Here is a 21450-nt window from a genome sequence, read left to right on the forward strand (position 1 = left end):
TTTTCCTGCAACTTTGCAATATTATCACAGCTGTGCATTGGAAAAACTAACATTATAGTACTTATAAGAGCATTTTTAGATAGATTAATCAGATTAATATATATCAGGATGTGGCACATGTATGCAAAGTTATGAAACTGACATTAAATGCAATAAAATCCAGCGTCTCCTCAGCTGAGATCCCATTGAATGGATGAAAATGAAGAAGAAAGGGTATTAAGAATACAAAAAGGGTGATCCTAAAACAGAATAATGAAGATGAACAACTTTTCTTACAACTTTCGTTATTATTACAGCTGAATATAGCTGGCAGGGATATTCAAGATACAAGGACAATCCTGATAAAGAGTTTCTGATATATTTAATAAGTAGACGTCAGATCCTGTCCTAGGGGAAATCTAGCTTTGTTACTGATCCTTTGAAAGTTTTTAAAGATATACATCACCTTTTAAATCTACTGAACTATGAAAAAAGGAGGTTTGGATGCATTCCAGTGAGGAGAAAAAGCAAATGACTTTAGCCTGTGTTCAGGGAGATGCAGTTCAAGGGCTCAGGTCAAAGTTACACCACACGGGAAAGACAACAAATCAAATATTTTAGCCCAGGGATGTGAAAAGAGTAAATTAAATGACTCGGTGAGCAAAGTGGTGACAAGGACAGTCGTGATAGACAGATATAATTTAGTCAGCTTTAACAGCATCTTTTTCAATAGTGTTTGAGAGATTTATTCGCCTAAAATATATTGATTTTCCAAACGAACTTCATTTTTTCTTCATACCTGTATTGTATCATACATCATAGAGTGAGAAGTCAGAATAGTCCATTATGTATTTCCTCGTGGAGGGTCAGAGAAATCAAAGAAAGTCTAGATCTAAAGTTGCGTGTAAAAGTGAAAAGTAAAAATGTTCCTTACAGTGTGAAACATGGTTTTAAAAGACTGGAAGATTTGTGTGTAGAGTGTGGAGTGAAAATATGAATTTGGAGTGTGAATGTGTGGGGAAACTATTTGAATGTTTAAAACCAAAATGTCCTGAAAAAGGGGAATTTCCCTGCTTTCATTGTTTTCAATTATCACCCATTTTCTCACTGAGTCACATCACTCATAGTCTACAGCCACATTTACACACACCGCGTCACACGCAAGCACGCAGAGATTAGCAGCCAGTGATAAATGAAAAGCAGCACAGGGCAGCGAGAAGGGGGAAAGAAGCCTACAGTGTCCTAATCTCATTAGCTCCTGTGTTAGCCTCACCCCTCAGTGGATTAGCAGAAGAGGATGTGCTGAGCCAGTCAGAGGGGACTCGGGAGGAAAGAAACATTATGAGAGAAAGTTGGCAAGGAAGACAGCATCGCTGCCTCTCTTTGAGATCACTGTTTGAGTCCACACTACATCGAGGTTTGTCTCTAGCGTCTGGATCCCCTGTGGAGAAGCCCCCTTTTGGCTCTGCTTCTCGTGTTCCAGTCTCATCATAGCGCTCACAGTCAGAGGCAGCTGGATGTGCCTTATCATCATAATAGAATATATTGACATTTAAATTCCTGCCTATTTTTTTTTCTGTTTGTTCAGTGGGCAAATGTTTTCTAGATTAAGTCCAGCCTAAGAAAAAAAACATTCTGCTTCCAGTCCTCATTAAAACCAGTGGGTGTCCAAATATTTTGCCCACAGTGATTCGATTCAAATTTTTCAAAATGTCAAAATATCAAAAGGACTGCAAAGGCCTTCGAATTTACAGAGCCAATATCTGGTGTAAAGTATCAACGTGGTGCTGTAAGAGAACAGAGCAAGTTGTCTGTTTGACTCAATAAAACCAGCTTTTCTGTTTACAAGGAGATCTTTAAACCAAAAACAACAAAAAAGGTTTTTGTTATTTTTACTTGCTATGCTCGTGAGACACCCACATAATCACTGTGTGTGTCTTCGTGCTGTGCTGCATCCTCAGCATGAAAATTTAAAATAAAATCCATTTTGATTTCTTATCCACTAAAGGCTGAGCTACACACGATGGTCATGAGTAGAGTTACAGTCTTTGAGTTATCTGTAGAAATATTAGAGAAACAGTGGGCATGCTTGTGGTTTAGGCCACTTTGTAGAATATTTTTATTAATATTTGATGACAGTGACTCAGAAAAATGAGGGGAGTCTATTCATTAGAGTTGTATAAGATGTCCTTCTACAAACCTGAAATGAAAGTATCAGGGGGCCGGTGCATCAGAGTACCATAAAACACCAAGAAAACATTTGTCTGTCTACACCCTTATTCTGAAGATACACACAGTTGTAAACAAAGTCATATCTCCATCAGTACTGTTTCCTAATACAAATGTTTAATGTCAAGTTGCTCCCCCCTTTTCTGCGGTTGCCGTGGCAACTGTTTTGCTCCATTCAAGAGACTGAGACAGCAGTGAGACGTAAAGATGGGCTGGAGGCTGACGCCCTGAACAGTGACCTGCTATGGGCCACAGCAGCTGCACACATCCAAAACTGCTCCACTGTCAACACAGACACACCCTGGACCTGTGAAATGACTGACACAGAGCTGAACGTGCAGATTATTTGTCGCTCAGTCACTCATGCAAACGCATAAAGAAATTGATTTCATTTTCAATGTTGACCTTTCATCACAACGCTTTGGCAGCAGTGGACTCGACTATCATTAGTAGAGCATGGTGTACTTGTTTGAGTAAAAAAAAAAAAAAAAAAAAGTCATGTTTACAAATATCATTATCTTCCTGCAACATGATGTGTGTTTTAATGACTTCAGCCTGCCTTGTCCGCAACACACTTTCAGCATGCAGGCAGCCCTAATGACTGGTTCTGACCGGAGAGAGGCTCTGTAATGACTGCGATTTCATCTGCGCAATTTTTATTTATTTATTTTTTGTTTATGTATATGTTTAATATGATCTAGGTTATATGCAAACACCTCATTAAAGCGTCACATTGCATGAAAGCAAACACCTTTGTTACGTTTCCTACGTTTCTTACTTGTTTAATGCACAAATGTAGCCGGCTACAGAACAATAACAACAAAATAATGTACAGTTTTCAGCTAGATCAAATCCATCTGATTAAATCATGCACAGACAATGACCATATCAAGGAACAGGTATGAAAAAGTGGTGACTTAAATCTGGATCATTGTCAAATTTGGTTTAGATGGTGTAGTGTGCCGTGTCATCACAAGTACAAGAGCAGCTCATAAATAAATGTTTTCTATCCTGGGTTTAGATCAAGTGTGCCATTAGAGACTGGGCCAAGCTTACCAGTTTTAACTTGGATACCATTTTCATGTTAATTAAAACAACAATCACACTGAAATATGTGGCAATTTTAGGCCACATGAACACACACACAGTTGAATATGTGTGATATTTTGTAGTGTTTCAATGATAAATCAATGTTAGTGCCCCAGAACATGGTAGAACTCTTCCTCTGCCTTCGTTCCTCTCTACCTTTTGCTTCTCTCTTTTCATTCCTGGTCTAACTCTGTCCAACTCCGTACAGCTGGAAATGCCTTATCTTGTGTGTCCCAATGGCCTCATAAGAGTGCTCTCTGAAACCCCTTCTCCTTTCCTCACTCCCCCAGAGGTAAGACCTTCTCCTCCACCTCCCTTCCCTCCCTCCACCAGAGCATCTGCTCCCCATGCGGTAGCCTGCAGCCCTCCCTGCCTTTTCCCCCTCCTCTGTCTATACACTCACCCACTGGTTTGCTCACAAGTCAGACAAATGAGCTCATCGCCAACACCCCGTTACTAACAACCCTTCAGTACTTACCTGCCCTGACTGACTGCATCCCAGTTCCACTCTAGGGACAGAAGACACTGAATGATTCATCACTTATCGTGCAAATTACAATTTTGATTTAGATGTCTAACTAGTTCTTTTTTTTCTTCAAGTGCATTTATGTTCAATTACAGAACAGGAAAGTGAGTTTTAAATGTAACAACTGAACATTCATACGTACAGGATGGACGATAGAGATGGGAAACACTCCTGTGTTTATGACCTGAAATTGTTTAAGTCACAGGACAACTCAAGACAGTCCAATGATAACAGACTTGTTTAAGTGAGGATATATTGTGCATTGACAATATATTACTCACTCCATTAAATCTAAATTTAATCACATTGAGTGGTGTACTTTGGATACGCTATTATAGAGATACATCAGAGCTTTCAGAAAAGAGTTGCCCAGTCGTAATTACAGCAACGTCATTGACAAATCTTGTAATCACTTCCATATGACATGAATGCAGCATTACCGTACATGCAATTCTAACTGAAGGTTTACTGGTTGGCACTTGAGTTCTCATTAGCTGTATTTATTGTGTTGTAATTAAGAAAAGAACCATACATCCAGATAGTTGTGGCCAATACACACTGCAACCTCCAAGCTGGTTGTTTAATTGTTCATTCATTCATTTGTTTATGCATATTTAGTCTCAGCCAGACTCGAAACTAAATAGATCATTGAAAATTTTCAAATCAGTGTCAGTAAATGTTTAAAAACTGTTGGTCACAGTGTGTTTGGGCTGATCTATGAAGTAGGAAAAGGATACTCTGAAAGTAAGGAATTTGGGACCCAGCCATGCAGCAGACACTACTTCACTAACAGCAAGATAACTCAGGGCGGTCACACGCTCTGTGATTGTGGTTTGAAGCCTAACTGCACATTTCTTTGGAATCCTCTTTGGATGACGCGTTCGCCTCGCTGGCGTTGGTTTAGCGTTCACACTAACACTTCCTGACACACGTTTGAGCGGAGACATCTTCCTCTTTGTTACAGTTTTTTCAAAACATAAAACCGATCCACATTCTGCCACTTTTTTTTGGCATGCGGCATGCCATTGTAGAGCCAGCTTTCTCACCGAGCATATTTGATATATGAGGCTTTATGATAATGCAGAATATTGCAATGCCACCACAGTTCTGCACACCCAATTTTTTCATTCATTTGAAGTTGTATCCTTTTGTTTTTTTAGATTCATCAGTAAAATCAGTAGCTGCAGATAATTACTGTACAATCCAAATCCAGTAGATCATCAGCTGCAGTACTGTGTGTGTATTGTGTGAGGGGTTTGTGTTATTGTCAGCAGCAGGGTGGTCCGGTTGCCATGTGCCTCCGCAGGGCCTCCCTGTGGGGGTTATTTACCTGGTAACATAGCTGCAGTTCTGCTGAGTCTGTCACATTGAATGCTCACACAAACATATAGAGACACACAGGTACACACACACAGACAGAAAAATGAATATGTGCACACACACACACGAGAATGAATTTGTGTATAACATGAATCTATAACTGCACATACACTCGGTGCTTGTGCATTCAGATGAAAGATGATGAGCTAGCAGAGGCACCACGGCCCTCTTAAATTAGCTACATTTATAATGGCAGTGATAAACATGTGCACACGCACACACACACACAGATGCTTTCTTATTTTCTTTCATATACAAACAGTGTACCTCCCTCCCTTGTTTACTCTGCCTGTTTTCTCATTCACGCTGCTGCATTAAAACCTTCTCTGTTGGACAGATGGTTGTCTAGAGGCCTTTACCTGCCTTTCCTTACCCTTTTATCTGCCCTACCACCTGTCCTTCCTGCCACTCCTCATTGCAATATCAATAAAACCAAAATCCCATAATAACAGTCCATAAACCTCAGGGGTAGTACTGCAGTATGCACACTTATTTATTTATTTTTTTTGCAAATGTGCTCTGTAATGCTTCTTTAAATATCGCCGAGACATGGTGACTTTAAGGAAGTAGGAGGTTAGGCAGACTAAAATTAATCTTGCAGAAGTTACAGCTGGATTTTCGAGGCTCGGCACAATTTTTGGAAAATGGCAGAGCTCGATAAAGTTAAAATGTTTGACCTCCTTCAGCCTCAGCACTCAGTGTTGTCAGGATGTATTGCTGTCTCATGTTTGACATAAGTGATATTCAGTTTGTCAGTGTAGATATATAAATGTGCAGCTGGAGAGTAGGAGGAGGCTGGTTGTCAGTTCAGTATGTGTGTGTGTGTGAGTCTAGAGTGCAGAGGCTACCACTCAGCAAATGCCTCATCAGGGGTAATGGGCCATGATGAATCAGAACCTAATCAATGTGCATTACCATTAGGATTTATTCCCATGCTCGCTCTCGGCGGCCCGGCCACAGCAGTGGCCAAGCAAAATCAACATCACTTAGCCAAACCAGAGGAGATGCTGTTCACAACCCACGTTGTGTTGAATCAGCCGCCTGTCAGCCAGCATGTTTCATTTGAAGACCAGCACACACACGCACACACACATACACACACACACACAGTTATTAAATAATCAGGTTAGGCCACCCTGGAGAAACTAAGTGACATAAAAGAAATCGATTCGTTTTGGTTTTAATGCAGAGTCTCAGTGTCGCAGGCTGGAAATTATGTTTCAGGGGCCGTTTCTTCACCTCGCCTCGAAACATTTCTGGGGGAGAACAGCGATGATGCAGCAACACATCACAGACACACAAAAAGTTTTCAAACTGTTTCTGCTGCTAGAAACAAAATTGCAATAATTGTTTGATTCCTCAGAGCCAACAGGGGGGAAATGTTATGAATGCTTGTGTAAAGGCAGTCTGTAGAATGTGTTCAATTTCAGCCATACTGTACTACAGCTGGTTTAATAACTGATCTCACAATGACCTACACTTACAGAATGAGTCTGGTGATAGTCTGTGTTTTTTTTTAATTCTCAACCAATCCCATGAAATGACTTAACCAATAATAAATCGATCCAACTGACAAGTGCAGCCAGAGCCCGATGTATCGTATTCCTCTGTGCTATAGACCTCCAAAAACTATTAAAAACAAATCAATGAGACACAGTGTGCACTCTGTGACATGTTCTTTCATTACAATGAACACGGGTGCTGTAGTTTATTTTAAATCAATCCTACATGCTGCTGTAAATACTCACTTTTCAAGCCGACTCGAGCCCTGCATGAAAAAAACTGTTAACCTCACGATAGATGTGACGATGTGTGTGTTCGAGTAGCATTTAAACACTCCAACTGGACTTCCCGGGTCATATTTAACCGTCTCACCTTCACCAATCCCAAACTTAATCTACAGCTGAAAATAGTCCCTAACAAAGGCTGCAGCTTGAGTAATTGCTTTCATTTCCCAGTGTTCAGCCCTTTTAAAAAAAATAGAACCATAAATTTGTAACCTGCTTTTTAGATTCACATCTGCAGTGAGACCAGAGGGCCACAGGCGGACCAGGGAAGTCACAAAGCATCACTAATGCATTACTGGTTTTAGTCTTTTCATGGGATTTCATAGTATAACATAGAATGACACCAGCTTTATTTAAAATAATACTTGTCTATGAAGGTGGAAAATGTGTTTTTTAATTGAACTGTTTATGTCAGGATTGCACATCATCTAATGAATGCATAACGTGGCTCAGGATATCTCATTTGACAAAGTCGAATCCGTATCTAGTCTTCATGTTAGTGTTCTTGTGATTTAACCCTGTTCTGTATTATCTTGAGTTGACTCGAGCATGTCTGTGTGTGTAGTGTGTTTTTTTTATTTTTATTTTGCATGTCATTCTTCAGTGTGAGCTGTTCTTTGGAGGTTTAAAAGTTGTTGTTTTTTCTCTCTCCCACGTAGAAACACACCTTTTGTAGTTTACCCTCCCATTCCAGTGAGATCTCTCTCTTTCTACCTCAGTCTACCTCAGTCTTCTTTCTGTTTGCACTGAAGCTCAGCCCTGTTATTTCATGTGTGTGTGTGTGTGTGTGTGTGTGTGTTTGAACTGGACTGTGTGTGCCGCTGCGTACTACCTGCATTGTGACGTCCCCTGAGCTAGCGCACGTTGTCATTTTCTGTTTAACAGCACTTTTCTCCCTTTCCCCTTTTGTCACCTTCTCTCTCCCCGCCCGCTCTGTTGTTGTCCTCGTGGGCGTAGCGGTTGTTGTGCTCAATCCTGTGCCATGTTGATTTTTTTGAACTCCCCTGCCCTCACCCCCGGTGCTTCTCTTGTGGTTTTTGTTTTTGTTCTTATAGTTGCAGGACCCCCGCATGTATGATCAGGTCTATAGGTACTTAGACCTTCCAGGGCAGGTATGTGAAAATACAGCGATTATTTAAAAAAACAACACTGTGTGATTTCTGCTCGCTGCTCAGTTTCTTTACAACCGTGTGTGTGTGTGTTTTGAAAGTCAGTCATGCTGAAGTTTGGGAGGCCGGGAGTGTTGTTTTTCAATGGACCTGAGTAAAAACCTTCTCAAATTGTCACTTCAGCATAAATATATACTTGTTTGATAACTTTAATTCGGTCCAAACTAGTCGATGAGCGCTCCCTGTTCCCAAACGACAGCATTTTTCCTAAACGTCTGTGTGATTTGTCTCTCCAGAGAGTTAACTCAGCACATTTCAGTCCCCATCGTCTAGTTTAAGATGGATAGAAATCGCACAAAGACGTTTTGACAGTAGCTGCTAAGTAAAATAAAGGTGTTAAGCTGTTAAAATGGGAGGCTTTGCTACAGTATTTGGATATTATGTGGCACGTGTATAGTTAGATAAAGAGGGTGTAGCAGCAGTGTAAATGGCCAGAGGGGAAAACTTAGATCCATGTTTAAAATTTGGATCTAAGTTTGTGTTTGCGTGTCATAAAATGTTTCTCTCTTTGCTTCTAAATCTCTGATGGCAGATCTCGCCTGTGCCTGTTGCTATAGTGTGTAACAGGCAGTTTTTTTCTTAGCAAATGACAAATAAGATTTATTTAACAGCAGCTAATCTGTCATCTTTTCTCTCCTCCTCTCTCCCTTTCATCCCCATTCACCTTTTTTTTTCTCCCCTCCATCCCCAAACCACCATCCTCCATTTGATTCTACCCACCGTCTGCCTCTTCCCTCTAACCGTTTCTTCCCACACCGCCATCATCATCATCATCATCACACCATCCCGCCCCTCATCACCGTCCCCTTCCAAAGCTCAAAGCGATAGACCGTCCACAGGAGCCGGAGAAGGTACCGCGGGCGCCTCACGATCGTAAAAAGGAGTGGCAGAAGCTGGCACTGGGTGCAGAGCTCGCTCAAGACATACCCGAAGACAAACACAGAGAGGCCAACGGGTCTGCAGGTTACCACGACAACAGGTATGTGAAGGTGGCTGTCCCGTGCCACGCGTACCACAGTTGGACGTTTGTTGGCCGACTAAGAGACAAACATGAGCCTGTCGCAGTAGCATGCACATACGTCCTGGTAACCATGGAAATACAGAATATATAACTAATGCCGAATTATCAACTGGACGTAATCACTCGATCTGCAAAAATAAATTGTGCCCACTCCACTCGGAGAAATGAGTTCATGCAATTTATCTACAACAGCGATGATTAAGGTTGCTCACAGTGTTGATTGGATTTATTGTGCCTCAAAGCTCCAAATGCCACTCACATTCAATCATTTCCCCGCCAGTCAACGTGATTAATAAGAAAAGAATTTATGTAAATTGGTGTTTTTTCTTGAATTCGATCAGAGCCATGAATATCTGATATAGAATCTTTTCTCAAAGTACAGATGAGGAAGGACCTCAACTAAATTTATACCACAGTGTCAGCACATATAGATGGTTGTGAAATAGCCGCGGTGTCTGTGATGGACAGACTTGTCTAAACCATGAGAGCAGTATACTGACAGAATATCGTCTGAATTATTTTTGTAACTGAGGCACATTTAACACTTTTGTACCACAGTGTCAGCACATATAGATGCCGTCAATTTAAAAAGAAGCCATTTGTTAAGCCTAGACCTGTGTGATACTTTCTTTCCGGTATTAAAATATCTAGTTCAGATGCTGTGTCACAAAAAAACTGTGGAAAAAAAAACCCAGCATGTAATCTCTGATTTTATTTAACACTTCAAAGTGTTGTGAAAAGGTTCACACACATGTTCTCACAACAGAACGTCAACAAGCTTGAACATGTCTCAAAATTCGTTTCCTAATTGCCTCGTCTTCTCTCTGATTTAGTTTGACTCTGTGCGTTTAGCACAATTGATCTTGAGCTGCTTCATGAATACAGGATTGATTAGTCTGCTTCATTTAAAAAAATCGTTTTCTGTACTTAAAAAGCCTAATAGTTCCCAACTTGAAGGTAAATCATCTTCATCCTGTTGGATATTTTGCAGGATAAGAAAGAAAGAAAGAAAGAAAGGAGCGACATCTTGTGCTGCTACGCAAAATCATTTTCATTTTTTTTGTATTATTTTTTTTCCCATCTTTGCTTTTTTCTTTTGGTGAAATGCTCGATGTTCTTCCTCTTCAAGCTGCTAAACATGATTCAAATGAATCTGGGACGGTTATGAGGGAAAAGGTCATTCTTTGGTGAAAGTGCTCACAAGTAGCTTCATTGTTAGCTTCAATATTAGTGGGTCTGTACTATTTGTAGCATGAGCAGCAGTCACAGCCAGATTACTGTTTAGTGTTGCATTTACTTGACTAGTTTAGTTGACTTAGGTCTGAAAGAGAAAATAAACATTTCTGCAGGTAAGAATCCATATTAAATATGACAAATGACGATAAATAAGTTCAAATGAGCAGGGGAAATTCAAAGGGGAATCAAACAAAGTGAGAAAATGAAAAACGTATCTCTCTGCTCAGGGCTCCCTTGTACATGGAACATTTGGACGGGCCCTTCTCGCTGGCGGCGCTGCCCTACACCCAGATGAACGAGCTGCTGAACCGTACCGGGGACAGAATGTATTCACGGCCCCATGACCCTCCACCGCCTCCACCTCTCATGCACCCACTGGGAGAGATCAAGCCACCCTCTGTGATCAGGTGGGGACAGGAAGACAACACGTAACCTCCAGTTTTATGTCCCCGCGGGAAAGATTTAGTCGAAGTTTTAATAACAAGTGCTCACCCACAAGAACGTTACTTACCTGACCTCAAAACATTAATCCTGCTCGCCTGATGCTCCGAGCAGATTCTGGTGTGAAGAATTATTTGTAAATGCTATTTCGCTTTGTGTCTGATTCACAAGCAGCACACATCACATCCCCATCTCTTCTGGTTTGTTTGTTTTTCTTATCTCCTCCTCTTATGGATCAGTTGGTCGTAGTGACTGGCATTCCATTACTTTTCTTTCTTTTATTTATTTTTTTTTTGTGGGTGTTTATTCTGAGGATTTTACGCTCTGTTAGAGCTAGGCAGAGAAAAACCCAGTAAAGAAGAGATGGGTGGAGTGCTAGATGGAGGTTTTGTGGACCAAAGAAAAAGGCTGGGAGAAGGGCAGGATCAATAAAGTGTTATGGCCACTGAGCGTATTACAGGTTGTTTTTCTGCTGCGCACTTTTGCCGCATATGTCACTGTTTGAAGGGATGGAGAGATCAGACGGAATGATTAAGGCTGTGCCTGCAGCACCCAAGAAATATCGCATTGATTTATTTTTTTTGCAAAAGTCCTTGCAGCTCTCTCCTTTTACTCAAAAACTCTTTTCCATCCCCATTTCCGATTTTTATTTACTTCAGTCATTTTCTGACCCTTCCTGCTGGTGTTTCTTCTTTAATGGATTTCTATAATGGCGTTCCACATCTCATCATTTTCTCACTTTACCCCCTCCCCACGTTTAATGTAGCACATTAAGTAGATATTGCCACGGACACAGCCTTAAGTACACAGGACACATTACTCCCCCTTTTCCCCTCGCTTTGCTTTTTTGTCTGCAGCGATTTTCTCCGTATGAAGAAGCGATTGTGAACATGTCTGTCTCTTTGTGTTGCAATGTCTCCATCCACCCACACAGCTTCAGCGGCAGTTAATGGCCAACAGTGATCGCATTCTGTCATTTAATATACGAGTTAGAGTAAGATTTAGATGTTCTGCGCTTTCAAAACCTCTCTCTCATATGCAGCCTCTTTAATTTAGGTAGACTTTCACTGGTATGCATTTCCAGTATACTTATAAGGGCTGTTGGAAGATTAAAGAAACCCTACAGGGGCATCAACACTCCATCAAAACAGCTCTCTGACAACAATTTCAAAAAGCTACTGAACGTATAAATGACTTACACCAGTGTCAGCCTTTGTAAGACTGAAATAGATTTTTCCACTGAAAAGACATAACTCTTGTTTTTTGTGTCTTGTTTCGCTTATTTTTTTTATTTTGGTTGCCTCCTTTGGTTATTGTTGCTATCCTCGGTCAAGCTTTCCATTTTAGTACTTTACAATGAAGACTGTTGCTGGCAGATGCTTACTAATGAAGTTAATGTTTAGTAACTCTTTAACGTTTCCGTTCAAACTTTTGAAAGTGGTTTTAAATATACAATCGATGGTTACATACATGCTTAAAAAAAAAAAGGCTAAAGCCGCAAGCCTCAGGCAAAGTGTCAGCATCCTCAGCAGCTGATCCATGAAAGAGACATGGACAGTGTAGAGTGAGTTGATCCAAGCCTCATAAGTATAATAAAAAAACATGTAAGATGACTTGATTTTTGGTGTTTTCACATGATTTACTGTTATGACTGTTGTTTGAAACTCTTTTTCTCGTTCTAGTTTTCCGCCTTGACCTCCTTTTCAATCTCTCTTCTCTTCCCTCCAGCTCCAGCTCGGGTTTTTCCGACAGCAGACCCCAGTCTCCAGCCCGGACAGCAGGCCTCAACTCCAACACTCCTCCTCCACCACCTCCCCCTCTTCCCCCTCCACCTCCCCCGTTACCCTCAATAGGCATGCGGGGCACCCCTCCTCCTCCCATTCCTCCTCTACCAATCCAGCAGCAGCTCCCGGCCATCCCGCCTCCGCCTGCTCCTCTCCAGATCGCCCCGGGGGTGCTTCACCCGGCCCCGCCACCGGTGGCGCCTCCTCTTCATTCCTCCTCCCCGGCCCGTCTCCAACAGGTCCTGGAGAGGGGCCAACCCATAGGCTCTGGGACCCAGTCGGACGGCAGCATCCTGCCTCCTCCCCCACCACCTCCTCCTCTACCCCTCCCTGGAGCAAGAAGCTCCTCGCCCTGTCTGTCAGGCCCGCCACCTGTGCCGGCCTTCCCCTCAGCAGGAGCCATGGCCTCTCCGCCGCCCCACACCCTCCACGATGTGGGGACAAAGAGGCACCATCCAGCCAATCTGCCACCCATCAGCGATGCGCGCAGCGTCCTGTTGGAAGCCATTAGAAAAGGTGTGAAAACTTCCTCAGCCAGCAGTGGAGAGTCATGCTCTCTCTGGATAAAGCATATGATCACAGAAGCCAACATTCTATTAGGAAATTGAATAATAAATGAGTCAATTAATATGCAACATGTCTTCCATGTCATCATAAACTAAAGTCTTCCTCTGCCTGTTTACTTCCTCTTTCCATTCCAGGCATACAGCTGCGGAAAGTGGAGGAGCAGCGAGAGCAAGAGGCTAAGCACGAGCGCGTGGGCAATGACGTGGCCACCATCCTGTCACGCCGCATCGCCGTGGAGTACTCTGACTCCGAGGACGAGTCCGAGTTCGATGAAGGAGACTGGATGGAGTGATGTTGATGGAAGAGATGTAAAAAAAAGAAAAAGAAAAAAGAAAAAGCAGCGTTGGTGGCAGAGGACAAACGTGTTCAGGTGTCCCCCCAACCCCCAAGCCCTGCACTCCACACCTCGCCATCAAAGAGTCCTTTCTACTCTGGGAAGGATCCAAACATCTTTGTCGCCCACTTTTCCTCTGTCGAGCTTCTTTTTTTTTTTTTATCTCGTCATATCTCTGTCTCGTTGTGGTTTGAGTTCGGAGAGAAATCTCCAGGTTTCTCTCATCTGTCTCTCTAGCGTCTCCGGGAGAAGTTTTTCCATTCATTCTTTTCTGCACTACCACACGTACTTGTTTCTGCTGGATTTCTTGTGATGAAATCCCCCATGTTTACTATTGTTATACATGAAAATAACTTTTTTGAGAAACCACTTGTTTTTGTTTCTTATCTGTACGTCGATGTTAAAAAAAAAACTAAAAAAAACCAACAACAAAAAAAAAAATCAAACAAAAGAAAATAGAAAAAGGAAAAAATGAAGGCATGTTGCATTTATCCTGAGTTCTCCAGCACCGTTTTGCCACCTGGTGGCCGAACATGGCATTGAATGAATGCTGTTTTATTTTATCGTCTATTTCTTTTAATTTACTCTTTTATTTCCTGATGAAACATTTGCGGTTTTAACATGGGGCCAGTAGTTGCTGATACTGACCGCTTACATGAACAATCACTCAGCGCGAACACCAGCTGGGTCGTCTTTTGTTTTTCTCTCTCGTTATCAGGACTGACTTTTACCACTTAGAACAAGCAAAAGATTGTGTTTGTATGTCATGTGATGATTGCTGTATTGTCGAAAATGAAGAAGGGGAAAGCATATGGCTGCTTTGGCGTGTGCATATCCATCCACTTACATCTTAACTTTTTACCCCAGGGAAATGTAATGCCAAGAGATTGAGCTTTTTTTTTGACTGTCCGGGTTCTAAGGAGCTTTGTATGCTCATGTTGACATCAGGCAATGTCAAAGAGAAACACTGAGCCATTGGTTTTTAGTATGTTGAGCTCCCATCCTTCTTTCCTGCCATAGAAAACGGACACTGGATGCGATTAGATGCTGTAGACATACATCAGATTTCCTGCCTCTCTTAGTATCCCCCGATGAATATTCAGTGTGCCGAACAAAACTTTGAATTTTGAGAAGGTACCCACCAGATAAAGAGAGTCTGACCACCACCAGGTACGAACCACTCAACACCACTGAAGGCAGCTCTTCCCTCAGATCCCCCCTTTACTGTGTACCTGCCCACTAACGAGAAGCTTTACCTCGTTTGGGTCTACAGCAGCAACTGTTGTTCAGAAGAATACACTTTGTGTGAAAACTGCCTTTTCAGGCCCAAAAGAGAAGAATACATTATGCCTTGTTTTTTTGTTTTTTTGTTTGGCTCATTTCAAAGAAAATGTCTGCCATCCTTTTCCGTTTTGTTTGTTCTTTCTTCTACTTGCCTTATTGTTCGTACAAAACGTATCGTTGAGTTGATGAATGTATTGTGCTGTTACTACTTACTTGCCTGCGCTTGTATGGATTTGCTGTTTCTATGTTTGGGGGGAAAAAGGGACGGAGGGACAGAAACCCTGGTTTAAAAAAAAAGAAAAAGATTAGATCAATACTGTATACCATGTAACTTATGTAACTGTTGACTGTAACAGTTTGCTTGAATTAATAAAAATCTAATGTTATGTTTCTGCCCTAAAAGGGTCTGTTGTTGTCGTCGAGCTGACTTTGTCTCGTGTCCTCAGCGGAGCTATGTTTTTCCAAGTGGCATCATTCGTATACATTTTATGCAGTTTGATTGAATTATCAAACTAATTCCAGATCTTTCAATTCATCCAAAAAGGTTAAATCTGGGGCAACTGGACAGGAGGCTTCATCACGGATCTACAACCAAGTCCAGTTGCCCCAGATTTAACCTTCTTGAAGAAAGATGACGGGATGACTGAGAACCTTCAGACTTCAAGTTTTACTTCAGTTTTCAGTCTCAAATTATTAGGTAACATTGCTTGCTTTGTCATACAAATGTTATTAATGTGTAAGGTTTAATCTGCTTTATGAGACTCTGGTATTTTCACCTTCTTTGAATAGTTGATGGATAAAGAACCAGGCAGTAAATGAGCAATAACAGAGATGCAACAAAAGGCCCCACAGCTGGAATCAAACCGGGAAATCAGATGTTATCATATGATTGTTTCATGCGATTAGCATTAAGCCTCATTCAACTGTCTGCTCAGGCTGTCTTTATTTCAAAATAAGAGCTCTCTCTCTCTCTTTCTTTCTTTCTTTTTCATTCAAGATTAACAAATGAAACCTCTAACTGAACTTTAACAAGCATTAGCTGCTCAGCAGGTTAGACTGGAGTGGTTTAGCTGTCCGTAAAATCCTGTCTGCACTTATGATGTCATTATGTTTCATAAAACGTAGGCTGCAATTGATAAATCAAAATCTCGTTTTCCTTTCAGCTGAGTGTTGTCTTTTTGCTCATCATCTCAAGCTTAATATAGACTGGTTATAAAGAGATCATTTGCACCTGAAAATGAGTTCATATTTGGGGGTTCACCTGTGTTGCCTATGGTCCACTTAGCTGAACAGCTCCACATACATTCGAAGCCGCCTTTGATGGATTTGGGCTTATTAACTATCAAATTAAGCGAACTTACTCATCCGTGTACGAAGAATTTGGGTTTTCCCAAATGATCCACATCTGTACCCGTGGAAGAGAGGAAGCATCCTGTCTCAGATTCTGTGTGTCAGATGTTCACAGTTGCATGTGTCGTCACACTTTCACTCTCACCTCCTTCTCTTGCCATTTGTCTCTTCTCTCACTCTCATTGATATTCCTCTTTCTCCACTTTCCTCTTCTCACCCCTCTCTTCTCACCTCTCTTCCTTCCGTCGTCTCTCTAGACGAGAGAAACACTCTGGAGTTTTCAGGTTTGTTGCTTGTTGCTGTTTATCCTCAAAGTCTGCAGTTTCAGCTTCCGTGTCAGGATGGCACATGTCAGCTCTGGTGTGCATTATATAACTTCAGTATATCGTACACAGTTCACATTGCAATTTGCAGCACGCTGGTAAGAGGACGCCTATTATTAAGTTTGTGTTTGTGTGTGTGTGTGTCTAAGGGGAGCTGATGAAAAAGAGATTTAATTACCAGATACAGTGTGTTATTCTATTCATGCTTGGGAGATGACCAACTGTTTAACCTTGGAGGAAATTGCTTGATTTGTTTTCTTCTAGCATTAAAGTGTAGTCAACAGGCCTGGAATAGCTTTTGCAAATAATCATCACATTGGACAGTTCACTTTTACAGCTCCCTACTTGAATTATGCTCATGTGGAATATTCATCCTGCCTGCTGCTCCAAATAATTTACTGTAAAACAAAAAGCTAAAAATAAAGCTGTTGCCTCAGTGCTAAATTGGTTTGTGTATGTTACTGTAATCTACACAGCGGCAGATGGCTTTCTGGAACAATTCCCCACAGTAAAGAAGTTTGTATAGTATACTGTATGAATGATTTATTTTTTGCTTTAGAGGGACAGTATACAACCAGAGGGGGACTGCACAATGTGTTCAAACACTGTCTTTAATTATCTAAGTTTCCAGTCCTGGAACAGACTTATACACAAGACACGCACATCTGCATATCACCTGTTTATTTTAAAGTAATAATGACACCATTGTGTACTGAGGACTATTCTATCAAGGCGTTTGAACGGTGGTGATCGCAGATACAGAATACGATCAAGATGTGTATAAATTCTGTATAAACTTAGCTGCACCCCAAAGCACTAAAAAAAAAAAATTAGAAGGCATAAGCAGCGAGTACTGAAATGTATTTACAGCAGAAGTCAGAAAGCTTTTTCATACACAGGACTGTTGACTATTGACATGATCTACAGCTCAATGAAGGTGGAAATAAGAAGTGGGAATGGGAACAGTGAGTTTATAATAAATGGAGTTATCATCACCCAACCTTTGTGTGATTTCATCAGCATTCATAACTACCTCATGATTATTAGGTTATCCACACACGTATAATGTGTTTTACATTCAAGAGGCTAAGATCTATTTAAAACTAAAAAATATATAAACCATCCTGGCAAAACCAGTCTGTGTCATAGTTAAAGTAACCACTAAAAGTAAGAATTATTATGATTAGGTGTGCTAATAAAAGACCACACAGTACCTACAGTAGTATTGATCATATTGACTGACCCACAGATCAAAGAAAACTAAAAATACAGTAACTGCAGTAAGATATTGTCATACTGTTTAAGGCTGTGAACTTTAGATTGTCCCCACACTATCATACAATCACTAAGAAATTTGCTGTTGTGTTGGCATCACAGCATCTGCAGAGGATGAAGCCTCTCTCTCTCACTCTCTCTCTCTCTCTGTCCTTGTCACTTAACTTTGAGAGTGTTATTCTTCCTTCGCGGTGGCTCCTTCTGGACCTGACGGGCCCGAGTGCCTAAGCCCAGAGACTGCAGAGACTCCGTGATGAAGCGCTGCGTGGGAGAGACGCACAGCATCAACAGCAGCTTGGCATCTCCACCTGGTGGAGAAGATGGAGAGGGGGCCGAGACGTTAAACAACGATAGATCTGATTTAATTACACGTGCATGTACCTTCATTTTCATATTTTGGTCATCTTCAGTGAGTATTTTGAGCGGTTCGGTGTTTGGGTGTGTCTGTCATGAATACTTATATGTGGAATCTCTCAGCTGGATGAAGATATTTTAGGCTTGAGTCTTTCCCAGAGGCAGCAGACATGGAAGCATGAGTCATAGGTCATAAAAAAAAGAGATGTGTGTGCATGTGTGTGTGCGTCACCTATGGCATCTTGAAGCAGATGAGTGAGTTTGCTGTTCCTGTAGGGGACGTGTGGCCTCTGCTCGGCAAGAGCTCCCAGGACGTCAGACAGAGCAGAGAGACTGCGGTTTATACAGGAAACCTCCCACAGACCTGCACCCGAAACTCCAGACATACCTGGTACGCACACACACACAAACACACACATGTATTTGTGTGCCCTGGAGCTGATTGATCTGCTCAGTGAACATTGGTTGTTCTGGGTTCACTGACCTTTTTTTTCCTGCATGGCTAAAAGGTTAAGCAATTGGTCATTAGAAAGACCTCAGCTTTATTTGTGCTGTGAACCTTAATGTGTAGATTAATCATCTGATATTTCATGGTCCACGACACACACTGTATTTGAGCACTAAGCAGTGTGTTATAAAGTAAAGCCAAGTGGGAAACTGTTTAAGTCAAACCAAACACTCACATCATTTTGGCGAGTCCAGCTTTGAATTAAGCACTCACTGCTGCCTCTTATAAATGAACTCATCAGAGCACAGATGAGTAGCCTACCCACTTGACACAGCGCTTTGTTCTTAGCATCTCAATTAGACACGTTCAAAGCCCCTTTTTGCTATTTTGCATGTTGATATGAGATGATCCGGTTCAAACATTGTCTGGTGCATCGTCAAACATTCAAAGACCAGTGTTCCTGCAATGTCTATAAAACAAACTTTTACACTTTTCTGGTGTTTTATTTGAAGTATTGATACCCAGAAGATATATTTGTGGTTTTAAGACCCTAAAAATATCTCAATTTATCTGTTCCAGGTGGAGGGCAGTGATTTATAGTTGTGACATCACAACACCTTGTTTATAAAGACATAGGTCATGAATATGGACTGTGTGTCCAACTCAAATCTCACTTTCTACAATATGGGATCTTGCAGCATTGAGGCCCGTCTTACCAACACACTCGCTACCCGCAAGGTCGACCAGCTGCAGCTTGGTCATGAACGGATCCTGGGAGATGCTTGGCCTCGGGGAGGGACATGGGGAAAGGGAAGGGGAGAGGCAGGGAGAGGAGGCTGTGCTTCCAAAGAGCTCGTCGGAGGAGTTGCGGGCGGCGGGGTTGGCACGGCGACAGCGTGGACTCCACCACTCCTTCTGGGCGGAGTGCTGCATGTCCTTCTTGGCACTCTGTAGCCTGCGGGCTGAATGAAGGAGTAACGTCAGGAAAGCAGGAATGGGTAGTGTGTGCGGGTATGCGAGGGCGGGTATGAATGTGTCTCACCCAGGGCCACGGCGTTGGGGCTCTTGGAGGAAATGGTGAGGGTGACAACGAGGTGAGAGCGTGAAGAGTCTGTGTGGATGAGGGTAGGACAGTGAGCCCTGAGCTTCAGAACACTGCTGATGATCTGCATCACCTCAGAGGCGTTACACACAGGCCTATGAAAACATATGAAACACATATTTCATGCACTTCATTCTTTAAAATTGTTATAATCAATATTTGTTACATGGCCAAAAAACAAGCTGTAATATATAACATTATGGCAAATAACTTTGCAGTTTACAATTTACATATCCAGTAGTTATAGAGCCACATCAGCATTCACCTGGAGTTGTGTTTCTAGCCACCTTAAAAAAGTCAGCACCTTTAAAATTCCCTCTCTTTCAGCTCAGCTCTCAAACTTTTGAGAAAAATATATGGCTCTTTATCTTGTTAAATGCTCAATAAACTTTGTCGGTCTTGGTGTTGGCCAGGTGGCATGACAGGAGATTTATCTGAGATTTTTTCCGCTCTGCCTGCTGAGGCTGCAAAGTGGGATTTTCGAGAGTGGAACTTGTTGGCCATAAAACCCCAAAACAATTAACTAAAAAGGGCTATAAAGGTCCATAGATCTGAGAGCAAGCGACACCTTTCCCATTACACATAATTTGATACATTTTTCATCTTAAAAAAAATAAAATAAATTAGTCTCACTGCAAAAATCTCATATTCTCGACCCTTACAAATAAACATACACAGTCACCTCAGCTCTGGCTGTACTCACTCGTATGTGAGGGACGGGACATGGCTGGTACCAGAGGAGGTGGTGATGACATCCCGGTGCTGGCTGACAGCGTTACCCTGCTCATCTCTGGCTAGAAGGTCAAACACCTCATTGTTGTACACCTCCATCACTGACACCCCCACAGTGTGACTCTCTGCTGGCTTCTCAGAGATCAGCCTGGGTCACGCACACACACACACACACACACACGTGGGAACAGACACATGTCAAAGTTCAAACCAACTGTATTCTCCTTCAACTCAGTGCACACTATGAATACATGGACTGAATTTATTTTCAGAATCCAGTACTTCCTGCAGAGTTTAGTCGTTACACACTGGAAATATCATAAAAACAAATGAATAAAAACTGATTTCCTGTCTTACCGAAAGAGCTCAGCAGCAGCTTTGGGGATAATACCCTGCTGTGTCTCCTGCTGCGTCCCTGAGTGCTCCTCCAGCAGCTGGGATCCCATCATGGTGTGAGTCTTCCCACTGCCTGTCTGCCCATATGCCATGATACAGACATTATAGCTGCAAAGCAGGGAGGGAGAAGACGCTCACTTCATGCACTCATACTGTCAGGTATTTCATTCGGATAAGTTAACGCAGGGCAGCCGAATGAATGACATGTCACATAGTCCTTTTTTTTGTGTCGTCCCACACTCACCCGTCCAGCAGGGATGTGAGGAGCGGCCTGACTTCCTCAAACACGACATCCTGGGAATCCTCTGGTCCATGCACTCTGGGGGGGGGAAGCAAAAGTAACCACAGTGAGTACTCAGTAATGCACACTGAATCACGGTAGTGTTTGATTTTACCTCTCGAACTCAAAGATCTTGTTTTGCACTGGCATCCCTGTTTTCATGCAGTTCACCAACACCGTGTCCTTAAAAACAAACCGGGGATAGAACATAAAAAGCGAAGGAGCAATAAAAGCAATAACAATGCAATAAAAGAGTCTGTGAAACTCACATCGCTGATGGCAGAGACCACTTCTTCTGATGATGCAGGGCTGATAGAGAGAAGTACAGAATTTAATCATTTATAGTTTTAAATGATCGTACAGT

The 21450-nt window shown here is 42.0% G+C and overlaps 2 protein-coding genes across 5 annotated transcripts in view; one reads left to right on the forward strand and one right to left on the reverse strand.

The window, feature by feature from the left end:
* Positions 1 to 14262, forward strand: part of wasf1 (WASP family member 1) — a 52737-nt gene extending 38475 nt beyond the window's left edge. The window contains exons 6-11 of one of the 4 annotated variants that reach the window (XM_019254142.2): positions 3506 to 3589; positions 8046 to 8102; positions 8975 to 9138; positions 10644 to 10823; positions 12586 to 13157; positions 13343 to 14262. In XM_019254142.2, coding sequence (XP_019109687.1) covers positions 3506 to 3589; positions 8046 to 8102; positions 8975 to 9138; positions 10644 to 10823; positions 12586 to 13157; positions 13343 to 13500 — 1215 coding nt within the window. In that variant the 3' untranslated portion in view covers positions 13501 to 14262. The remainder of the gene's footprint in view (positions 1 to 3505; positions 3590 to 8045; positions 8103 to 8974; positions 9139 to 10643; positions 10824 to 12585; positions 13158 to 13342) is intronic. The other 3 variants (XM_019254144.2, XM_010734708.3, XM_019254143.2) reach the window with 3 other exon arrangements.
* A 3195-nt stretch (positions 14263 to 17457) lies between these two features.
* Positions 17458 to 21390, reverse strand: LOC104922020 (kinesin-like protein KIF25). The gene is made up of 9 exons (XM_027284499.1): positions 21356 to 21390; positions 21202 to 21269; positions 21051 to 21125; positions 20768 to 20914; positions 20382 to 20558; positions 19619 to 19773; positions 19293 to 19538; positions 18361 to 18516; positions 17458 to 18082 (listed from the first exon to the last, which is right to left on the reverse strand). Exons 2-9 carry the CDS (start codon positions 21246 to 21248, stop codon positions 17931 to 17933), a joined length of 1155 nt encoding a protein of 384 aa, XP_027140300.1. The 5' UTR covers positions 21249 to 21269; positions 21356 to 21390; the 3' UTR covers positions 17458 to 17930.
* Positions 21391 to 21450: the final 60 nt, after the last annotated feature.

Source organism: Larimichthys crocea, chromosome XI (assembly GCF_000972845.2).
Source record: "Larimichthys crocea isolate SSNF chromosome XI, L_crocea_2.0, whole genome shotgun sequence".
Taxonomy (NCBI): Eukaryota; Metazoa; Chordata; class Actinopteri; family Sciaenidae; genus Larimichthys; species Larimichthys crocea.